Below are 23,691 nucleotides of genomic sequence, written 5' to 3'. Positions count from 1 at the left end.
GCTCAGCTCGCGCAGCTACGGCGCGCCCATTGGCTGCGGGCCGCGCTGCTGAGTGGCCGAGCCTGCGCGGGGAGAGGGGGGAGCAGCCCTTAAAGGGCCAGGCGGCCCTGGCACGTGCCGGCGGACGCGCGGCCGTGGCCCCGGCACCGCCGGCCTCGAAGAGCGGCCGGGGGGAGCCGTGAGACCCCGGGCCTTGGGGCCCGCCGAGCCGAGCCGTCGGGCGGAAGGCCCGTAACCGGGCGGGGAGCGGCTCCCGGGAGGCGGCTGCACGCTACGAGCAGGGCTGCCCTGCGGGAAGAGGACGAGGGCTCAGCAGCGCCTTATCCAATCGCTTTGCTACCGGCTTAGCGTTGCAGATGATGGCACCAGGCGTGTGGGTAATATCCAGGCAGACTTGACCCCCCTTTTTCCCTTAATTGCTTTGTTTACTGTTCTCTGTTAGACTCTTTGTATCTTTGCTGTAATTTTCTAAAAGTACTGGTTAAATGCCAGCATCTTCTTAACCTGATTTATACCTCAGAGGAGTGCATACATGCTTGTAATAGGCCTTGGTTCACACGTTTGAATTATTTAGCTGTAAGGTAAACACCCTTTAGCACCTTCAGATCATAGGAATCAATAAATCCTCCCTTCTCTTTCTATTGCCAGTGCCAGTTCTGGGCTACTGCAGAGGACTTTCTGTAGCCAAATGCCAAATTCCTTTCAATATTGTTCTGCAAGTTGCATGTTGCAATTGAATACCATTGCTATGATACAAATGATGTGACAACAAATTACATACTGTTCTCTCTTGGGTAGGTTGGGTTTTTTTCTCTTTTCTCCTTTGCTGTTTTTGATTGAAACCTCCTTTACTTAAAAAGCCCTGTCTTCCCCTTTGAAGAACTTCATTTTTGTGGCTGACAATTTTAACAAACCTGAAAAGCAAGACTATGTGTATAGGCCCTTTTTAAGGATGCCTGGACACAGGCCTACCTACAGCCTTGAAAGTCAAAGTTCCTGTCAAGAGATTTTTTTTATGAGAAATGAGAATGGCAGAAGGAAATCAGATTGATGCATTTCTGGTGATGAGCTTGTTATGAAGTTAGCTGCTGCACTCTGCATTAATTAAATTTCCTTTGAAGGACATCAAGCCTGCTCACAGGCATATTAGTAACATAGCCTTCATGGTAGCACGATGGGTCAACCAAAACTGGATACAAGGCTGTGCCCAATATTGAGAATTATCCTGGGGTACCCTTGAAAGTGGCTGTCAAGGAAAGGGACCAGGAGCCTGGCAGACTACCATCAGTCTTTTGTACCCCCTCCTTACAGTATGCAAGTTACTTAAGTCACCTTACGAATTATATACGTGGGACCACTTCCCAGTCCTTTTCTTGTAGCCATCACAAGTACTGCTGGTACAATGTGCCAAAGCATCATAGTCCCAGATAACGCACTTATTAGGGAAATGTCTGGGAGACAGTGCTCACCTCATCAGGGATTGCCAAGAGGCAGAGAACAGGCAGTGGACGTGAAGGGATCTCATAACTCCCTCTGCAACTCCATGGATACATTGAAAAAGAGAACCCAAGCTTCATGATGCTCCACAGGAAAATGTCCTGGAAGTAGAAAAACAGCACCCTGGCGTGCCGTGCCTGGAGAAATAAACAGAACCTGTCTGCTGCTTTGTTGGCAGCCCGGGTCAGTGAGTTAGGTCACCTAATGCAGGTTAACTGTGCAGCATTTATTTCACATCTTGGTTGCAATTTTCAATCAAGACCAGAAGATGTAATCCTCTTTGCTGTGACATCACCTACTGCCAATGCTGGTGCAGTTGCTCAGCAGGCTTTTGCTACTTGGACAGTTTGCCCTCTCCAGAAATACTGGCATTGTTTGGAACAGTGTGCCATAAGGATATTTTTAAAGCATAAAATATTTTGAAGAAATCCTAATTTCTGATACCGTTTCGAAGAGGCCAAAAATGAAAGGTATCGATTTATATTTTTTGCATGATGCACTTTTTGGAGCCAAGTCACGATATCTGTGACAATTATAGTACTTCCCACATTATTGTCATGCTGCAAAAAATGGCACTGCTCCACACAGTTGTTATGAGAATATAAAGCAAAGCATTTATGTATGCTTCTCATCAGCAGTTGTATTGCTTTACATGCATTAGACATGAAAGTTCAACATGTAAAATCATGTACTCAGACCTAATCAAACTGTGTGTACTTCATACATTAATTTGTTTAAACTGTAATAAATGTGTTACAACAGATCTTACTCCTACACCCTATGGAAATAAAAGAAACAACTAAAGCAGTATTATGAATTACTTGAAAATAGTTTTGAAACATTCTTTTTAATAACAGAAAAGTCAAAGCAAAAGCCCTCCCCACAGTTACTTGGATCCAAATCCCCCCCAGACTCTCCTTTCAATTCACATCTCCCACGAGCTGGGGTTTGTTTCAGCTGTCACACTCCTTGCTGCATTCGGACTTGCCAAATGGTGTCCAGGCCAACTTCGCGCCATGCATTTCACACAGTTTCATGTGGTATCTGTGGGCTGTGATTTCTTCCCATCAGTGGGTCTCTTACTCTGCCCACAACACCTATCATAATGGTGCCAACAGCGATCCAAAACCAACAGGAATGAAAATCGTTATCGTCGGAGAAGTTATGAGCCTTCTTATCAGTATCATGTGAACCAGCCTTTTAGATAAGCAAGCCCACTGGAGTCACTCCACATGCACAGGATCCATCTCTCTGGCTTCAGTATCTCTACGTAGTATTTTTACTCATCCCATTGTCCTGCATGAGCTGAGCAGACCTGGTACGCTCACACACCCAAGTGAAGTGCCAGCGCCTGGAGGTAACGGGCACTCAGCACCTCACCAGAGCCCTTCCAAAATGTGCTGCCTAGTAGTCATTGTTGGGAGATTAAATTCAGGTATTGCAGGCATCCTGTTGCATGCAAGGTGTTGATTCTTTCTTAAAATACAGAGAGTAGTGAAAGCTGCAGTTACAAACAAATCAATCCAAATGATAGAATCTTATCGAGAATGCCCTCAAAGGCAGACTGATAAAACACACAGAGCTGCACGAACAAATTTGCAGCCTTGTGACGATAGGGACATAAGTAGGGAAGCGATCAAAATAGTAATCCTGAATCAAAAGCAGAGACACAAAGGGTGAAAGAGGTTTAACTAAGTTTGTAAGCCCAAATCCCTCTGTACTGACTACCAAAACAACCAATGCTTAAGAAATTTTATCGTCCTGAGGACTGAAGTTCTATGAGTAGATCCACTCACTGCTCATAATAATATATATGAAAAACGTACTGTTAAAAATATCAGTAATGAGCAAACCTTATGGAAAATGATTGGGCTCCAAGTAGCTTCAAATATCTTCTTGACTTACTCTGAAATTAAATTAATGCAAAGCAGCACTCATAAAAGAGCAATCTACTGTCTGTAATTGTTATACCTACAGTTGTTGCAAGTAATGTTGAAGGTTGAAAGATTAAAGATTCTGGGAGCCTAATCTAAACATTAGATTATGCCTCAGGATATTTCACTGCATTTCCCATCTCTCCCCTGCAGAGTGAGTTAGTTTTGCTTGTTTATGTGGGTGTTCAACAACAACAGGGGAAAAATACTTTTAAAAATAGGACAAATTTAATAGAATTTGCTTCTCACAAAACCTTTAAGATCCTAGTTAATATTCCAGAATATGTGGGGGGATTTGAGGAGGCAAGCAGATTGAAAATAAGGTATTAAGATTAAAACAATAAAAACAACAGATGGGACCCTGGACATAAGTCAAGATACTTGCAATAAGTAAAAGGCAACTTAAAACAAAAATGCGCTCTTGCCACATTTTATAAGTTTACAATCTTTAAGAAAATGTCTCATACATTAAATAATATCTTGAGGCATAAAAATTAAAATAATTAAAAATTAAAATAATATCTCTCACTGGCATTATAAGTAGTTTTTTTCTTTTTTTTTTTTTTTTACAAACACTGTTCCTCAATGCAACTCTTAACAGTGAGCTTGAGAGATGTTTCCACTCCACACAATTACCTGGGAGAGGTACGAACTTCTGTAGAAGCCAGAACTAAGTTCACCTCCATGCTACATGATTTTCCATGCATACAGATCAATTTTCTGAACACACATTAAATAACAGTAGCAACCCTAAGTAAGGACCTTGTGAAAGTGTCCAACTGCTGATGGAAAGGAGCAATTGGAGTCACACTTGGTTCACCAACATGAGTTCTTGCCAGCTGAGAGTAACTGCAACTGTTCTCAGGCTCTGTTGAAGGAAGAAAATGAGCAGGAGGAAAAGCATATTGTCTGCCACGTGTCTGAATTTTTGGCTTCAGTGCCACTGACAGAAGTGGCCTAATTCATTTAAGCAAGCCACAGTTTAATCTCCCGCAACTATCCTCCCCCCCAAAATACACTGAATAATAACTTACACGTAACTCCTTCCTTCCAGCAACAAAACTTTCCTTCCTTTTAGGAGATTTTTTTTAAAGTATTTTCCAAAAACTTACTATTTTTAGCACATAGTCATAGAGCTTGCAAAATAGCACAGAGATTAATCTACTTTTGTGTTGTATTTAGACATGCTTCATGTAACATGCTTCTGTATTTCTAGTCCCAAGGCAGAAGAATGCATATGAACAATGGAAGAAAATTTGATTTATGAACATTGAATACTGATTACTCTCACAAGCCAAGGACACAATTTCTGTACTGTGAGTGTAATGGAACTATATTACTGTGAGTAAAATATTTATCTCAATTGTCAAAATTATCAATTAATTTGATAAATGGGAAATATTTCAGTAAGGTATATTTTATGGCCATATTACAGAATGATGAATATGCTGTATATGTGATAAATAGGCATATAGCTATAGACACTATTCACTTAAGAGGACAAAGAAGAAAGATCCGTCCTTCTGATTCAGGTCTACAAACTTGTTTTGGTTCTGTTTGTTTTTATAACATTTATAAAAGCTTGAGAGATTGTTAAAATTATGTTAGCGTGGCTTATTCATGCATTGAGAAGCAGTGATGAAATAACTTTTCTGTCCACATACATGTAGTAGTTCTGCAGTTAAACTAATTAACTTTAGCAGAGTGTATGATGGGGTGGGCACATGGGATTCTCTGATTTGAGAAAATACCTACTTAGAGAGTAACGATCAAGTAATGCTCTAAAGTCTCCTTGTGTTCAGCCATGAGGGGCAGGGGAGCTTTTAACTGTATGGTTATATCTCAACCAGACACCACTTCATCTCCATTGTGCCATCCCGTCCTCATACATTGCGCCTTGTGTTCAACCTGGCTTTGCCTCCAGGACACCCTGAGAGCCATCACTGAGAGAGAGGATATGATCTTTGAGAAGATGAAAGAGGCAAAGCTAGGCAAAGCTCCAAGCCCCTCTGCTGCTGGCAGCCTTTCAACCAACACTTAGCCAAAACCATGACTGCTAAGTACTGGGTGCATGCGCTCATTCTAAAAAGGTCCTTGGGTTGTGGTGGAGGGTCTTGGGAAGGTGCTGTCCTTCCTGCCAGGAGCTAAAAAGCACCTAGATCAGTTGTTTCCAACCTTTCTCAATACTTGTATCCTTGAAAGTTTTCCAGTGCCCTTGTGAGCCCCATCTAAAAATGCCATTTGCTCAGATGCTGCCTAGTAAATATAGGTTTGCTTTCCTCACTCATCTTCCACAGACCACTCCCTACAAACAGGGAGTGTCTACCAGCTGTGTCCCAGTACCTACCAGCTGTCTTCAGGCAGAGTTATCTGTTGTCTTTGGCAAAGAGGCATGAGTGCTCCCCAGCACATGACTTAGACTCAGATCAGCATTTGTGGATTTCTCCCAGACTTCCCCTGTGGTACTGAGATCTGAAAAGAGGAATATCCCCTGACATAAAAGCAGAGGGCCTGAGTGTACTATTTAAATTCTAGAAATCAAAACATTTCAACTCCTCATTTGAAGAAGAATGACAATCTTTCAGGCTAACATGAAAAGCTGATTTTATACACATAAAAACATTTTGGTAAAGTAGAGTTTTCCTGCCTGTGTAAAATTAACCTTCTTACCCAATAGAATGTGCTTTGGATCATGCCAGAGAGCAGATGTCTATAATCTCTTGCACATGGAAAATTTACATAACATCAGAATTAACAAGAAGTAAATGGGGAGAAAAAAAACCTGAATGGAAACAAGTGAACGACTGATGTGGCTGTGTTCCACAAAGTACGTCCTGCAGCTGCATCACTGCTCTGGAACAAAGGGGGAATATAATTGTTGTTGTTTTACTTTCATTTCCCAGTAGCAAAGCAAAAGCTGAATAAAAGTGGTTATTTCTGCAGGAGAGAGCTGACTGAGGTGTGTGCATAAGGTCACGCACAGAAATCTCTTGGGGGGACTATTTCTTGGGTCTGAGTAGCTCTCATACCCAGTAAAAAATATCGGTAAAATTCACTGGTAACACATTGTTATGGCAGAGCTGACTCAAGGCTTCTCAGATGCCCTAAAGATAAGACTCAGCCACACCTGCTGGGTTAGGGCAAGGCTTGGCTGCTCTTGCTGTCAGCAAGGAGTGATAACTGTTGGGGGGGGGGGGGGGGGGGCAGGGACAGGACACTTCTACTTTCCACATGGCCACCCTGCGCACAGGCTCCCAGCTTTCCTTGGCAGCTGCAGCCTGGCCTTCCAGGGCACTAGCAAAGGTAAAATGGGCATACAGGAGTTCCTGGTTGATCAAGTCTCCCCAGACTTGCTGTAGCACTGCCACCAACCAGCTTTTCTCACCTGTGCCAGAAGAGGAGCTGCCACCTATGGCAGGGCAGCAGGGAACGAGGGAACAGGCCTGTTGTGGCACAGGAGATGAGAGCTTCAGGTGGTTGCCAGCATGCTCCAGGTGGCCCAGGCCCCCACTGACTCTTCCTGACTACAGCCTCACAGGAAATGTAACTTCCTTGGAGTTGATCCTGAGAGGACTTCAGAGGTCTCAAGCTCCCATCAACGTCATTGAGACCTCTAGATAAAAAGAGCATTGTGAGCCTGTCCTTAAAGCTTCACATGTAAGTAATAAGACCAGACTAGCTAGCCTCTTTCCTGTGATCTGGTGTTGCTCAGTTATCTTGAGCCAACAGCAAGCCACCACATGTAAGCACAGTGCTGTCTTTTGGGAGGGACCTTCTCCTTGTCAATAACTGTCCTAATCTCCTAATCCTTCTGAGGCAAAAAGCCCCAAGGTATCTGCACATCCCGCCTGGAAGATCACGGGTGACTGCTTCGTGCTCAGAGGGGAGGTGAGGCTTGTAATGGTCCCTCCCTGTAGCCAGGGATTTCGAGATTCATTTGTGAGGCTGAGGTGAATTGCAGTATAGGCAAGTGTTCAACCCATGCACTACTTGCCTCAGTTTGTTGCCTCCTCCTCATTCATGACAGCAAGAAAGCTCTTCATGCTCTTTCTTTTTGTTCATAAGGTAGCTCTTTGGCCACAGAGGTGTCAGACTTGCCCCACCTTCATATTTGCTTGCAAAAAACATTATTGCTGTGGATACAGAAAAATAAATCAGCAAGAATTAAGTGAGGAGAGATGTAAACACCAGAGCAACTGAGGTGCAGGATGTGCCCCACCAGTCTGTGTGTAACAGGAAGTTCTGAAGCCAGTGAGGTCCCAGAGTACAGTGCTTGGTGCTTAAAGGTGAAGGATGCATGTTGCAGCACTTTGAAATGCACACAAACTATATTTAGTTGCTAATGCAAGCATCTTAACTGCTGACCAATGAGAACAGGCAAAAAAAAGCAGAGAGGCAGTGCATTGATGTAGTAAAGGCAAGCCCTAATTATTTCACGCTGTTATCAGATAACAGTGCAGTGTATAATCTGTCACATGCTGAAGGTATCTGAAGGTCCTGTTCAGCTCACAGTAATGAAGTAGTTCCTCATTCTTCCACCAACAAAATAATATACTGCAACAGTTTTCCCCTCACTCCTGGGAGCACTGATGGTCAATAATACCATGAAAAAGCCACAAAAGACCATGCTTTTTGTCATTAATATGATCTTTAATAAATGGAATAATGCACCATTTTACAGCAAGCCTTTTCTTTTAGACCTAAAGAATAGCCTTTTAAATGTTCTTATCCAATGTCTCTGTATCAATACAATCTCTTTATTTAGGTTTATATATAACAAAGCAATTCTTACAAGTATTCATAGAAAACTCTGTAGTGGCTTTAACAATGTCAGCTTTCATAGTGGCATCCACAGATGATTAAAAAAAATTAGCTTTTTATTTCATACTCACACTGTTCCATGAAACACAACTTATATAGCATAGCAAGGGTATTGGGCAGCTTATACAAAAGAAATAACCGAAAGCAATTATTTATAAATTCATACACGATATTTCCTCAATCATTTGAGAGAAAAACCAAAAATACCCGTTAACAAAAGGGTTCTGATGAGACTCCATATTCTAGGGTTTCTCCCCCCTCTTCCCCAGAAAAGCTCGCTCAGAAATGCTCTCTTTACAGTCTTTCATAAGGAAAATGACAGTTTCACATGTCCTAATTTCAGTCTCTACAGAAGATCAAACCCTAGAATTCAGTCTTTGCCATGTTCATTTTCCTCTTATACTGCATTTGGGGGGAAAATAATCAACAGCAATTGTAAAATATGATTCCAGCTTATATAAATGTGAATAGAGCACACTTTCCTCTAGAGACAAAAAGCAGACAAGAAACATTACATACGAACCTTTTTAAGTACATTTCAACATTGTGAAAGAGACAGAAGAGTCACAAATAAGAAAATTCAAGTGACAAATGAAAGGCAGTGATAACTTGGACTTGCCTGTTTCTTTGTGTTCTTTTGACTTTTTAAAAATTACAGAAACATTAACTTTTTTTCTCTTTTTGAATAAGGAAGATTGAAGCGTGATACTTCATGATACAGTTCTGAAGCACAAAAAAAGTGAATCAAGTGCTCTAGAAATAAATCTCAACATTTTTGCTCTGTCTTTAAAACAAGTTAATGGGTTATAAAAGTTGACTTTTGGGAGACCTGGAAGCTTCTAAGTTATAAAGGGTAATTATTTCTGCTTTAAAATAATTACCAGGTGAGATACCATGCTCCTGACACTTGTATGCTGTAATATATCTGCAGAAGCCTGCAAGAACTTTGAAGAAATCCTTCCTTACTGTGACAGTTACGGTGCCTATTGAAACATGACCTATGCACTGAAGTTAACCAACATTCTACCTTGGCTCTCCCAGGGCTAATCCTCCCAAGGAATTATTAAAACCAATGCCAGCTTAACTAGCCCTCTCTTGCTCATAATCAATGGCAGACTCATCTTTGATTTCAACTGCATTTGGCTCAAGCACCAGCTGATTAGATACTGGTTTCCTCAGATAAACTTGTGCCAAACCGAACTCCCATTTTGATTTGCAGGAATGCCTAAATCTCTTTGCTGCATAACTGGAAGTTCTGCTACCAATTCTAGTCAGTACAGAAGAAACCCCAAAATGAGAAATCTGATTTTTTACTATTTTGCATAAAATGAACCAATTTAGGGGAAAAAAATAACAAACATATGTATTTCTATAGCTTGAGGTTTTATATGACAACATAGAAGCCTAAAATGTAATTGGATTTAATGGCCTAAAAAAAGTGTTACAGGGCAACCACACACCTAACAATAGCTACTGCATTAAAAAAACAGTGACAAGTCTGTCATGGGAGATCTTACACTGCTGGATTATGTGTCTCAGTCTGTGCCCAATTTTTATTGCAAAGACAACTTAAAAATGGTATCTGAAAAAGAATACTTGCTACCAGTGCTAACATCTGATGCTGTAACTCACAGAATTTAATCCTGGAATTTATGCATGATATGCATATACATCTAAATACATACAGAGTTTACATAAAAATATATATATTTAGCTCTACTGCTATAGCTTTCTCACTGAAGAAAGGACTAAAGTTGAACAAAAAATAATAAGGACATTAAAAAAAAAAAAGGAGGTTAATATATTTACTTCGCAAAATGGATAGTGGGAGACCAGATAGAAAAGTTCAAATAATCCAAATTTATGCAAAATACTAAGTCATCCAGTCTATAAGCCAACTTTCATAGTCTAATCAAACATATTTCAATCTATAATAAGCAGCTCCAAATTCAAATTTCATATACATCATGTCATGCACATACTACTCTGCTAAGCAATTATTATTTTTCTCACTTAAAATCACTGTTTCAGCATTGGGAACTTTATTATTTTTATACAGGTATACATATGTAATTTCTACGCAACAATTCATTATTGTTAATTTTTTCCCAATAATCCATTCCATACAAATACAGAACCTCCTTATTGTCCTTTCTGAGACAGGTAGGATTAAAGATTTCTTTTTAGGAGAGTTGACAGATGGGAGGATACACACTTTATAAACATATTAATAAGGGTTCTGTTCATTTGTTTTTCCTGAAACCTGCCAGCATCCATCTTTCATTGTTTTTTGTCCCCTGTGCACTAAAAAAAAACGAAACTCTGTTGCCAATGAAAATTAGATAATTTTCAAAATGGAAAGAAGACTTGAATGAACTATGGTAAGAAAGTAAAAAACAATCAAAAAAGTGTTCCTTGTTTCAGAGAATATTCTGAAGAAGACAGTATCAACTGGTTTTCTTGTAAGTTAGGAACTCCTCTAGCTTTTAGCTGTGCAATTTAAGTGTATCTCAGAGTTCCAAGAAAGCCATTTTTAATCCTAATTGTTTAGCACATGAAGCATAGAGCTTTGTAAGTAAATTCAGGGGAAGCGTTCCAGATAATCTTACTTGCACATGTCAATTTTAGAAGAAAATAAATTTGACTATGCAGGCATGTCTGTTCAAATGGTTAGAATTCACATTCTAAAAACCATGTCATGTTGGCGAGTATCACTATTACAGGAAACAGTAAAATAGACATTGCATTAACCTAAGTAACTCATTTAACTTCTACTAGCATGTCATTTTCTAAAATCAATAAGCTTTTGAATTTTGGCTTATATATAGAAACATCACAAATGTTTGCCATAATATTTGACTTGAATTATACATTATAAATTACCATAGCAAATATTCTACTGTTGCCTATTTGACAGTAGCACAATTCATATATATTTACACTATCATTCTTTTTTTCATTTTTCTATATTTATCTTGTCTGCAATTTACATGAGATATTGACAGAAAATTATCAACTTTAATCATTATGCTAAAAAAAGCAAAGAAATAAAACGCATTTGTCTCCCTTGATTATAGTACATTTATCATCTATCCATGTGTCTGATCTGTAGAATTCTCCCTTACATGTATTTTGTTTGGTTAAAGATGATTCTCCAAGATATTAGATAAAATTCAATATCATTTAATTTACAGAGAAAGTATTATGTGGAGACTGGATTATGTGCTGTGAGCTAAAAAGGACATTACTAAAATAAGCATTAAAAACAAACTGTGCTAATCTGATCTCATCTAGCTGTGCAGAAATACAATATTTTGTTACACAGTTAAGAGTTTGTTTTGACTGACCTTTAAAAATAAATAGTTTTTCTCTATTTAATCTATAGGATATTTTGTGATAAAGTACACATTTCTATCAAGTTACAAATTATATTTATCCATGGTAGGTTACCAATCCAATACTTTTTGCTAATTATAATTCACACCAAAAGGCTTTCCAGCAAGTGACAGAAAAAGATAAAGGAAGTGAAATTATTATGCTTGCTTTAAGAACACTTAAAGAAAATTGCAGAAGAACCTTTTCATCTGGTATTAAAATGATTTTCATTGCATGAAGCATAAAAAAGTTGGATTTTTTTTTCCTAATTAAAGCATTGGACTGAAACAAAAGGCTAGAAGACTGCTGCAAATCTGTCTTAGCAGAAAGAAGCAGTAGTCAGGGCAAATAACTTTTCTTTCCCTAGAGTGTCAAGTTAGATAAGAATGTCCTAAATATGCTTTTCAGCCCACATTCTGAAATACTGATGGATGATACATGTAAGGCAAATGAAAGAGTCATTGGGAAAGGAGTGAAGAATCTTCAATTTGCATGATACAGCAATCATCACTAAACAACATACTGTACTTAAATATGGACTTGAAGAAGTCCAAAAGAGATGCAAAACACAGCCAACGTTATGAACAGAATGCCAAAAATTCTGATTCAGGTCTTGAAACCCAGCTGAGCAACTGGCAAGTTTTCAACATCTGGGATGCAAGATTGCAGCAGATGGGAAGCTGGGCAGTGAATTAAAAGTAAAACCAGAGAAAGGGTGTATTTTTGAAGAGGAGAAATATAACAACGTATTTATACTTCGATATAACATAATTGTGCCTCAGAGATGAAAGGTATTACTCAAACTGGTACTTAAAGAGCACAGGCATTCCAAACTCTGTCTCATATCTTGCATTTCTGCAACTACTCTGAATCAAAAGTCTGGATTTAGAATTATCTCTTGGAGATATCTCAGAGATTCTAAGAAACCGTTAATAAGCATTACAAGAGAAAAATCCTAGAAATCAAGTATAAACAAAGGTTTGAGAAACAGCAAGAATCAGATGTAGCAAGGCATACATTATGCCAGTTATATCAGATGTACAAAACAGAGTTGGCACGTTTACCTCATGGGGAAAAGTAATACAATAGCAAGGAAACAAATGAGCTTGAAAGCACAGAGCATCTGTTTCAGACTGCTGAAAGAAGATAGGCTGGGGGAGGCAATTGTTCGCTGCCAGTATCCTGCCATAGGAGTTTGGCAGGCTGACTGCATAGATTTTCTTTCTTTGAACATTAACAGTTTTCAGTGATAAAACTTTACTCAGTACCAAAGACTGACATGTGTTATATATATTTTTTTATCTAAATATTTTTACTGAAGTGTTTTCAGAGTACTTCTTCGGTGGAAGGATATTTCTTAGGCAGAAGGAAGTTCTGACCAGTAAGGAAATTAATTTTCTTTAAGTAGGCAGTAAAAATGATCATTGTACAAAAACTTACAGAGTTTAAGAGGCTGCACATGAGATGGTGAAAAAAAAAATTATCTCAATATGTATTACATTCATGTTCACTGACACCCAAAATCAATGTGTGGAGTGTTACATACAAACTGAAAGAAGGGTCTAACCAGAGAAAAAACATCCCTGTCCCCAAACACTCATAACCATGAATTTTAAAAGCATACAATAGATTTTAACAAGATGAATGAAGGGCTTTAAAAATCTGAGGGGAAGAAGAGTTTTAACTGAGCAACAGCAGCCAATCAGGATGCACCTAGCTGCACAAGTAATCAGCCTGATTTTACCCCAAACTGTCTGTAAGGTGTTAAATGAAGAAAGATTTGTGACTCATCCCAAAACTGTTTTGTGCCAAATAAGATTGATGACTTTTCCTCTGTGTATACAAAATATCTTTGCAACCTATCTTCACCAGAGCTTTTAAGTATGATAGTTATTTAGATTTCTGTTGAAAATGCGTTTTTCAATGTACACTATTAGTGATCTAAGCATGGTTTTACATAAACACAAAGGGTGAAACTACACACAAAATAACATACAAGAATGTCTGAAACTGTTGCCTTAAATTTGTTCAATGGTTTGTTACTCAGAACTTCACAGTCTGGCATCTACTACTGGTAAGGAAAAGCACTTCAGTTTCGAAGAATCAATGAAAGATACTGAGCTCATATTTTTCGTTCCTTTTTAAAAGCCCTTTTAAGCTGGGGAAAAATTCATGCATTGTCACCTTGGAGCACAATGTGATATAGGCAGCTGCTTCAAGCTGGCTATGGTGTGCAAAGTTCACTCTCATGACTGGCTGACTGCTCAACTGTCAGGGAAAAATTAACAAATACAAAAAGAGGAACACGTGGCAGTTTTAGAAACACTTTTCAATAAAGCATACTGTGAACTATAGACTATTGCACATTTCAACATGACACAAGAAAAATGGCAGGGTGGGGTAATCAAAAGAGAATACACTTTGTAACATAGAAATATACAGACTAGCTTGTGCACAGAAATCAAAACATGGTTACAAGACACCACTGCAGTCAAACCTGTCTTATAGTCTGCTTATGATCTTAGTGACCTTAAGAAACTGGTCCAAACTGATTATCAGCAATACTTTTTTGTTACTTTTTTTTAAAAAAATATTTTGAGACCACATTTTTGATACACATATATATATTCTGTGGTCAAAACAGACAGACTTAACTTTAGTGATACTAAATAAAAGTGCAAAAACATTCAAAAAATAAAACAAAATAAAAAAATATGGAAGCATAAGCTAAAAATTTTCTGCATAGCTGAAATCTATTTAAAGCGAGTCCTTGATAGGGGTTGCTGACAGGAGGAGAAAGTTTTTTTTAAATGTCTTCTGCATGTTTGTTTCAAATAATGCAAAAAAAAGGTCATTTGTTGGCATTTAAAGTATTTCACAGGCAGTTCACTCCTGCGTCCTTAGATACCATTGTGGTGGCAGTGCCTCCTTCCGCAAGGTAAACAGCAGTGCTGGATTTGGAGTGGACTGCCCGGTCACTGCCATTATTGTTGACCTCGCAGTGCAGTGGCTCGGTGGAGATGACCCATGTTGAGGGACGCCACCGCTTAAGCGAGTATGGAGTTTTCACACGTTTCTTGATCTTTTCTCCTGAGCCTGATTTGCCATCCTGTGAGGAGTCACCTACTGAAGGGAGAAAAAAAAAAAAGTAGAAAATAGTATTACAGGGAAGATTAGACTGGAGAGTCCAGGGTTATTCATGCAGAACACAACAAAAAAGAAAATCTTATTAAGAAGCAACTGTATGGCAGAGGCATGACAGCTATATCAACAATAGTAGCTGCTACTAAAATAAGTGGCAAGATTCTGTTCTCTGACAGAAATTACTTCAGTGAAGTAGTTTGCATCACTACCTTGAATGCACATCGGCATCAAACAGCAGAATCAGCATATGACATTTCAGGGGATTTTTCCAATCATAATGTCTTACATTAGCTCTAATGAGAGGTACAAAAAAATAATGTAGCTACTACAGGATGGCAAAGGCTAAACTTTCAATAGCATAAATGAATCACAGATTCCGTAATCCTACTTTACACTTCACAAAACAGTTCTTTACATACAAAGCCCCAGGCAAGGCCTTTGCCTGGAGGCAAAATGGTCTATTCTCTGTTAGGATACTAGATAGGATTTGGGACGTTAGGTTGTAAAACTGACAAAAATACTTGCTCATCAACTTGAAACAGGATAAAAATTCAGCAGTAGAAGTCTGTTAAAAATCACTTCACTTAACCTCCAAACCCTTTCTTTTTTCTTAACCTCCAAATAAAGAAAGTTACTGCAATAACCTTTTTTCTTTACCTCAATAAAATTTCAACTCAAGCTGACATGTAAAGACAAAAATTAAGGTTTCCGACTTAAAAGGAAGGCTTAAACATTCCATTGCTAAATATTCAATTACATTTCTTGAAAGAACTGTTCTGGTTAATTTCTAAACCTTTTCTTTCCAAACGTGCAATGCCTGGCAGCCCAGATTATTTCACTAGTATGTCAGTCTATACCTAAACATAGTCAGAGGTTTGCAAGCAACTTTCAAGGACTACAGAGCATCTTGAAGTGTATTATCTAGGAAACCTTTCCAACAGCTCCAGCAGACCTAAAGATAAACTCAGATAATATACCTAATTTAACGACATGATTGCATTGTTATTGTGAGAAGTAAAGTCCCATTGTAACTTCCTAAATATTTAGGCTTAAAACTCTAAGGCAGTTATTTTGAAGGAGTCTATTAAAATTCCTTCTCTAACTACTTTATTTTTTAATATGTACATGGTAAACTGACAAAGGACTGCTTTAATTGTTGAAGCTCAGATAACAAACTAGAGAACGCCTGACTGTCCACCTAGCCTGGGCTAATACAGTAAAATCAGTTGCTTTAAAAGTCATGAAGTGCATAAGTACTTATAAGAAGTTATTGAAACAATCCATCTTAGAGCTAGCTACTCTTAAGAGAATAAGGAAAAATTAGGAAAAGAAGGTGCAATGTGTCCCTCAAGGAAGAAATAGGAGATATTTCAATATGCTTTGCAGCTGCCGAAGTCAATGCCTTGTAAAGAATAACAAGAGTAGTAATCACTCCCTTTCTAGAGTCAAACTAGAAAGGGACAGATTTATTTCATATATGTGGAAGGCAGATAGTGACCTAAAACATTTTGGAGTTGATGGAGACAGAAGACAGGACTTGATTGGAAAGATTGAAATTGTTCTGATAGAAATTAAATTTATAGGACATTTAGTAGGCATGCTCTGTGGAGGGATAGGGGACACAGGAGTATTTCCTATTCAAGCAGATATACGTAGTTATTCAGTAAAAAGTGTCAAGGAAATTATTCAAGTTATGCAGGCACTTACACTGCATACTACTGCTATCCAAACTATTTGTGGCTGATAGATCCAGTGAATTAGGCCTCTGTGCTCTTCTAGTCTGGGTCTGTCCAGGATTTCTCACTACATTCTGGATACTGAGTGTAGCTGTGTCTTGCACTGGACATGGATTACTGTTGTTGTTATTAACGTTTGTTCGGCCATTATCAAGTGGTCGCTCTCTCCTGTCTACTAGGCGATCCAGAACACCTTCATCGTGGCCAACCTGCTGCTCCCGCCTCAACAAGGGTTCGTGCTCATCAGGGCTTGAATTAATATTCAGTCGACTATCCTCTCCACTGAACTGGTTCTGAAGCATGTCCTGTGCCCTCTGTGCTACTGAACTGGCTGTCTGGCCAGATGGCACTGCCCCATTGGCATACTGGATTGTGCCAGCATGAGAGTTTATGCTGTGGCTTCTACCAGCCACTCCATTCATGGTAACTGTCACCACATGAGGTTCTGCGGCATTGATAGTGTTCATCTTGGCAACGCCTGTTTCCACTTGCTTCAAGTTTGATTTGTGCTTGCCACCAAATTTTAACCGTGGCTCCTTCGTTGAATTTTTGGTGTTTAGAGGAAGGCTAGTAGGCCTCTTCGGAAGGTTCTGTTGCTTGGGGAGAGGATAGACCTGAGCAGATGGGACATCCGGAATCAAACATGCTTGACCATTGCCAGCTTGTGCGAAGTCCTGTTGTCCTGTCACCTCTACTGCAAGTTTTATCAGTGGATAAAGCAAGCTGGAACTAGTGCTGCTGAGTGGATCTGGCCCGCTAAACTGCTTAAGTGAATGTTCCATCAGATTCTCGTCAGAGCTTTCTTTCAGGTTCTTATCTACTTCTTTTGGATCCAGTTTATTTGTCTCCAAGTCCTCCTCTGTTAACTGCAGACAAACCGGAGTGGGCCCACCTGGCTGCATGACATTTGCAGTATGTAAGTTGGTTTCATCTGAATAAGGCATTTCAGATATGGTGGTCATGCCAGTGCTAGGAGTGAGGCCAGTTGTATTGGTGGTGGTAGTATTGGTGGACAAACTGGTGACACTTGTCTCAGGACTAGGGATGCGAGCTTGTGCTTGTTGCCGCTCGTAGTTAATGGAGTTTCTGTTCTTTTCCCCTGACGTCAGTGGTGTTGTGGACATTGAATGCTCAGACGAAATGTTCTTCACTATGCTGTCAGTGTGGTGGATTGAATCTTCAATGTAGGAGGAAGAAGAATAATCAGGATATGGCCTTATCTTTGACACACGTCTATGATGTGACAGATTCCTTTAAGAAAAAATAAGCGATATTAGGGTCATGTATGTAAATATCACCTCATGTTATAAAGCCGCTCATTTAAGAGAGATGAATGTCTTTATTTCTTTTCATGCATCAACAAAAGACAGATACAGTAACAACTGAGATCCTTCTGTAACTTCCTTGAAAAGTCCTGGATAGCAGAAAGTGGTTTTACTTGGACAACAGTTTTGTCACAAATGTTATTATATGAGTAAGTCAGATAACAGTACTTTTCTTCCATTTGTTCAATACTCTATTTGTACAGTTCACTACTAAGGTACTGCTCTAGTTGCAGAGATGTGAAGCTGAATAAGGGCAACAAGAACTACATACATAGGATGGAGAACGTGATGCTGGGAAAAAGTCACAAGCTCTTAAACCATGAAAAATCTATTATTTTTAACAATTTAGATGTTCCATGTTTTGAACAGAATTCTTTCATGACAATAAACTGTGCCACATACAGCAACATTACCTTTCTCTCAAATCCAGATCTCTAGTGTGTAGTATTTAAGTATTTATATGTCAGTTCTGCAAATTCTCACTCCGTCTGGATCATTTGTAAGAAGAAAAATGCACAGCACCTCTCTCACTGGGGTCTGAATAACAGTGAGTTATAAAATGATCCTGTAGTTCTTTAAATGAATAGCTATAGGTTTGAGTCTTAGAAATTTCCTGAACTCTTACTGCCTGAACATTCATAGCTTTTAGCAGAACATTTTAAACAGAAATTTAATGAATCATTTAGCAAAATCTCTTAAAGACAATTCACGGACTCCAGGTCTTTGTAAGCCTGTTTGGACAGCTTGCCTAAATGCATCTTAAAAGGCCCCTCTGTGATAAATACAGTTGTTTACATACAAGGTGTCTGAATTTTGGGGATATATCGGAGATCTTAAGAACCCAAAGCCACAAAAATTGTTTATCTTGTGGATTCATGCAATACAAAACAATCAGGATCATATCATACAATACCCATGTGCAGGCTAGTTCACATAACACACATCCACTTCACAGGTGCAGAAACATGAAGTGAACAGTGTGCTCTAGCTTCCTTTCTGGAGTGAGCTAAGCATTGGACATTCACTGCCAACTAAAACCGAATGTATTCTCTTCTTACCTCTCGTTTTGCATGGCAGTTGACATAGGATTGACTGTTGGACTAACTGATTTATTTCTCTCCCAGATCATCATGAGTTCTGCCATCCTCTCCTCAGCACATTGGGCTGTTAATCGAGCTTCAGCATCTTGATCCCAACAGTCTTCAATTGTTTCTTTAAGTGACCTCACGGCCTGCCGGGAGACAAACAAAATCCCGCTTTCTTAAATTAATTTCCCTTTATATCATGCTTCTGATTTACTGTTCTTTGGCAGCATACCGTATGGGTGTGGATGAAAATAGTCACAAGTTGGTGAGAAAGAGACATGGAAGATATACAACACAATTTCATTCAAAGCTAGTTTACCCTAATAACAGCAATATGAAGGACTACCATTATCATACCTCACACACACCCAAAGTGGGAAGACAATTATTTAGAAAAAGTTACATTTACAGTTGTCCATGCAACCCTTCAGCCTACCCTCTCTTATGTGTGCATGCTCATTCTCCTTGCTTTATGAAAGCCATGTAGAAAGGATTGACGATGCTCTGGAAACACTGCCGTGGTTATCCTCACAATTCAGCTAATGGTCCCTGCCTTGCTGCCCTGCACTGTATGCAATTGACACAGCCTTGCTCATTTCATCATGCTTTTCTTCTTCTTTACACTACCCTAATATCCAAATGCCTCAGTGAAATGTCAGTGAATTTGTCTGCACTATGGGAGGAGATTATTGCTGCCCTTGTTTTACAGATGGAGAACTGGCAACAGACACACTTTCCTGGGATCACACTGTGGGATGAATGGTACAGTCAAGATTAGAGCTCAAGACCTCCAAATCATCTGCCATATGGTCAGAGACCTGGAAAGGAGACAACTGAAATTACGAGCAATGAACATTTGTACTTCCACTGCATCCTGAGCACAGCAAGACAGACATTTATGGGCCCCTGCTGCCAGTTAAGGCCCATGGATAGAATATAATTTGCCAGAATGTCTCACATCTCAGCCCAGCTTTAACTTCTCCAGCACTACTGACAGTGCGTAGTCCCAGCTGGGCACTAAAGCATTCACTGGGCCCTGCTGATTGTTTCTGTGCCAGAACTGCCATGTTCACTCCTGGCAGTGAAAGACAAGAGTAGCTCTGCCTGCTAGCGAAGAGCTCCTCGCCCACAGAGCAGGCTCCTGGCATCACTCGCATCTGGCAAGTCACTGCTGCTCAGTGATGCAGCTATGGCTACACAGGCAGGGATGAGCCACCACACAAGTAAATCACCTCCCTTTCCACAGTCGATTGAAGAAGGGCTAAGCAACCGAAATACTCCTAGCTGAGGGACATGAATCTAAAAGCACCCTCAGGGACAATGAGGAGATACTGTACTGGGTAAGTTTTCTCTCCCCAAATAAAAAGGGTTCATTCAGCTTTTAGTACTTGATTTAGACACAATTTACATGCATCTTAAAGTCAGTGGACATCCTAATCTCTCGCCTTACTCCTTTGTAAAGCTCTCCCCTAAAAGTTTCACCAGAAATAAATGTAACTAGCATTTAATAGTCTTTCTTCCAGATGATCCATTCCTGTCAATGTTTTAAGGATATTGAAAGGACCACAATTATGACAGTACAGATAGTTAACAAGACTGAAGTTCTAGAGCTTCACATTTACCATATTGTTGTATTTTCTATTAATTTCAGGTTCAAAGGGATCTACACTAAAGTTCACTATTTATAAGTTCTACAACTCATAAAAAAGGATGAAAGGGAATAAATCTGTATTTTTCTATTTTTCTACTAATAGCCTTCAGTCCCAACCTTTGAGATCCAGCTTGGTCCCTGCTTTTGGCTTGGAAAGTGAGAAAGAAATGATGGTAACATCCCAACTCAGTTTATAGGCCTTGAATTATTTTATGCACATCATCTGTTAATTCATACTGTGAAAAACAATAACCACTACACAAGGTCTATATCGTAACACATGTTCAGGAAGCAGACTGCAAAAGTAATCATAAAATTAGGATTCCACATCCTTAAAGTGCCTTAATTACTTGACCTAAACAATAAAACATTGTTTTTAATTTTTATTTCTAAAAGTAAAAGGATAAATATATTTATCTAATAGATGAATTTGCACAAAGATGTTTTAACACAACATGTAAATGTAGCTGTATATAATGGACAGAAGTCTTTTATCCTATGCCTGAGACAAAGGAGGTAAGGACCTTGGTCCAGAGTTAGGTTATCTGAATCTTATATTTCTATGACATCTCAGAGTGTTTATTAAGATGTCATCCTAGACTAGGACAGGGTGGAATAGGTTGTTTGATGCCTATAAGAGAACTGTAGGTTATTACACCCCAAAGAATGTGTCAAGCAGTTTAAATACAGGGATTGTTACTAGGTCGGTGTATAATATTAGAGTCTACCAATTTGTTAAAACATAAACATTGAAAATGGTAGTCTGCAAAACAAAACCAACCTTAAACTGTTTTAGTTATAACTGTCTTCAAAAACAGCTGTCAAGCTTGCGTTCTTCCAGCACTGCATTTGCCAAAATGGCTGTGGGTTTTGTTTGCTTGTTTCTTTCTTTGTTTTTACTTTTGTTAAGATTGGCTGGACAAAACCATGCAATAAGAAAACCTCTCTGTGAAGCTCTCAACTCAGTTGCAACATGTTTTATAACAGTGTTAACACTGGAGGCTATGCTCCTCTCTGAAAATGGTTTCATATGTATTTACAAGTACCAGCACAGATGAGGCCTTAGGCTCCCCATTATCTGTGCAGTAGCTACATATCAAGTAGCAAAGTCTCTGAAGATTGAAGGGCATACCTTCAGAAAATGAATTCATAAAAATACCTTTTTAGATGAGTCAAATACATAATTTCCATACTTGCAGTCAATCTATTTTAGTTTAAACAAGCTATCGTGTATCAGGTAGAACCCAGTAACTGTTTACATTTTACTTTGCTTTGAATAAAAGACAAACAACCTCCACTATGCTAAGGGGAGTTGCATTACCTCACCTTTGCTGCAGATGAAAGCAAGCACACAGACTCTCACCAGAGTTCAGCTGACTTGCTGTAACTTGTTGGCCTGCAGCAGCAAGCAAGACTCTAAGCCATAGCTATACTAATTCAAAACAACAAACAACATTGCTTTGTTTATACTTTAGAAAATAAAAATTGTAGATCAAATGAAGCCTATAAAATTTCTAATGTAGTTATAACGAAACAATTGCTAGAAAATGTAGCCTCTGTAAATTCTGAGCACTATACTTCTCTTCAAAAATAGTTTATTACAATGTTTATAAAATTTCAGTATTGGAGGATTATAATTACATTTTGCCAAATATTTTATGGTGTTACTGGTTTATATGATGTCAAAAGTCAAAAAATGCCTTTACGTTCCTCATCCAGTATACAGAGAATACATGGGCACTTCATGCATACTGAAAATTACTTTCCAGATAACAACCTATAAATTGCTTATTTCTAAATATTCTCTCTCACCAGGCTGTTTTCTTTCCATGCTTCTGGGAATTTTGGTCTTTGCTTCTCCCTGGACACTAAGACTTGCATATCTTCAAAAGTGGGATGGTTTCCGACTTCTGTCTGGAAAGCCATCTGGTACTCTGGCACAGACTCCCCTGTTAGCAAAAGAAAGAATGAAAATAAAATACATATATATATGTATTAAAAAAAAAAGGCACGGCAAGAGCTTTCAAGTGATGAAAGGTAGTATAAAAATTGCTGTCTATCGAGACATTGTGACTCCACCCCCAAACCCTTCCCTCCTACCCCCCAAAAAGCTGAATTAACTGCGAATGAACTAAGTGTTGTTTGGGAACCTCTCAAAGGATAGCATCTTCAAACTTTGCTGATTGAGGGGTACCTTCAGGATGTCCGGGAGCCTCAGGATGACACCTAATGTCTGTGAAACGTAAATGACTGAGTTTACTTCATCTGGGAGGAAGCCCAGACAGATTACAAGTGCCTGCATGTAATGTGTAGCTGTTTGACTACAGAGGGAATATTGCATGCCAGATTAATTCTATATGCTATAGCTGAGGAAGAAGATGGAGGTCGCTACAGTTGCTCACATGTTAAGTTTTTACAGTTTATTTCCTTTTGTTTTATTTTACAGGTTTAGTTCCCTGAATTTTCAATGTCAGTATCATAAATAAAAGTATGAATGGCTAAAGGCCACACTAAATTACTGCATTTTCCCATCCATTTATTCATTTTGAAAGTCTGAAAGATATTTCAGGCCCCGTATCAGCTGTAAATATTCATAGTACTGTCTTTGCCATCAACCCAACTCTCAATGTTCATAAACTCTGGACAATAAAAATAGCACTCAAATAGCACTCAAATACGCAGCCTGCAAACTGCTTAAACAGGCAATTTGAAGTCTGTCAGCATGATTCATGCTTAACAATACAGTGTATTTGAGTGTGAACAGTAACAATCTTGAACACTAGATGGCACCGACTTAATGGCAAAAAATAACTGATAAAAATATTTCCTTTCTTCACTTAAAAAGCTATGACTAGGATAACATTGGTTGCTGGTACTCCTTTCTACTACTATTGTTTTTTCAGTTACCTGGGAAGAGGTCTGTACATCTCATAAATATCTCCCAGTAGATAAGGCCTAGTGCATACATATCTACTTGTTTCAAAGCAGATTCGCAGTCCCTCAAGTTCACTGCTCCTTCAAGCACTTCTGGGGCCATATAACGGATTGTACCAACCTGGAAAAACAAAATCCAAGTTTCAAATCAAGAAGCAATGTCCAAATTCAATTCATTATGAAGGTTTT

At 38.9% G+C, this 23,691-nt stretch overlaps 1 protein-coding gene and 1 long non-coding RNA gene across 3 annotated transcripts in view; one reads left to right on the top strand and one right to left on the bottom strand.

The window, feature by feature from the left end:
- The first annotated feature begins 88 nt into the window (after window positions 1–88).
- LOC118260521 (uncharacterized) lies at window positions 89–23,669 on the top strand. Of its 2 annotated transcripts, XR_004782236.2 has the most exons (5): window positions 89–377; window positions 4,648–4,772; window positions 16,687–17,981; window positions 19,627–20,257; window positions 22,384–23,669. It is a non-coding gene; the product is annotated as an uncharacterized LOC118260521 (long non-coding RNA). The 2 variants fall into 2 exon arrangements; XR_004782235.2 differs by lacking the exons at window positions 19,627–20,257; window positions 22,384–23,669 and having other exon boundaries at window positions 16,687–18,241.
- Window positions 8,061–23,691, bottom strand: part of BMPR2 (bone morphogenetic protein receptor type 2) — a 111,204-nt gene continuing 95,573 nt past the window's right edge. Inside the window, exons 9-13 of the mRNA XM_035570812.1 lie at window positions 23,476–23,623; window positions 22,381–22,517; window positions 18,891–19,063; window positions 16,479–17,758; window positions 8,061–14,753 (exon numbers count right to left, since the gene is read on the bottom strand). Coding sequence (XP_035426705.1) covers window positions 14,503–14,753; window positions 16,479–17,758; window positions 18,891–19,063; window positions 22,381–22,517; window positions 23,476–23,623 — 1,989 coding nt within the window. The 3' untranslated portion in view covers window positions 8,061–14,502. The remainder of the gene's footprint in view (window positions 14,754–16,478; window positions 17,759–18,890; window positions 19,064–22,380; window positions 22,518–23,475; window positions 23,624–23,691) is intronic.

The sequence above is a fragment of the Cygnus atratus genome, chromosome 6 (genome assembly GCF_013377495.2).
Source record: "Cygnus atratus isolate AKBS03 ecotype Queensland, Australia chromosome 6, CAtr_DNAZoo_HiC_assembly, whole genome shotgun sequence".
NCBI lineage: Eukaryota > Metazoa > Chordata > Aves > Anseriformes > Anatidae > Cygnus > Cygnus atratus.
Note: the sequence above shows the minus strand (reverse complement) of the source record. Positions and strands in the feature narration are given on the sequence as shown.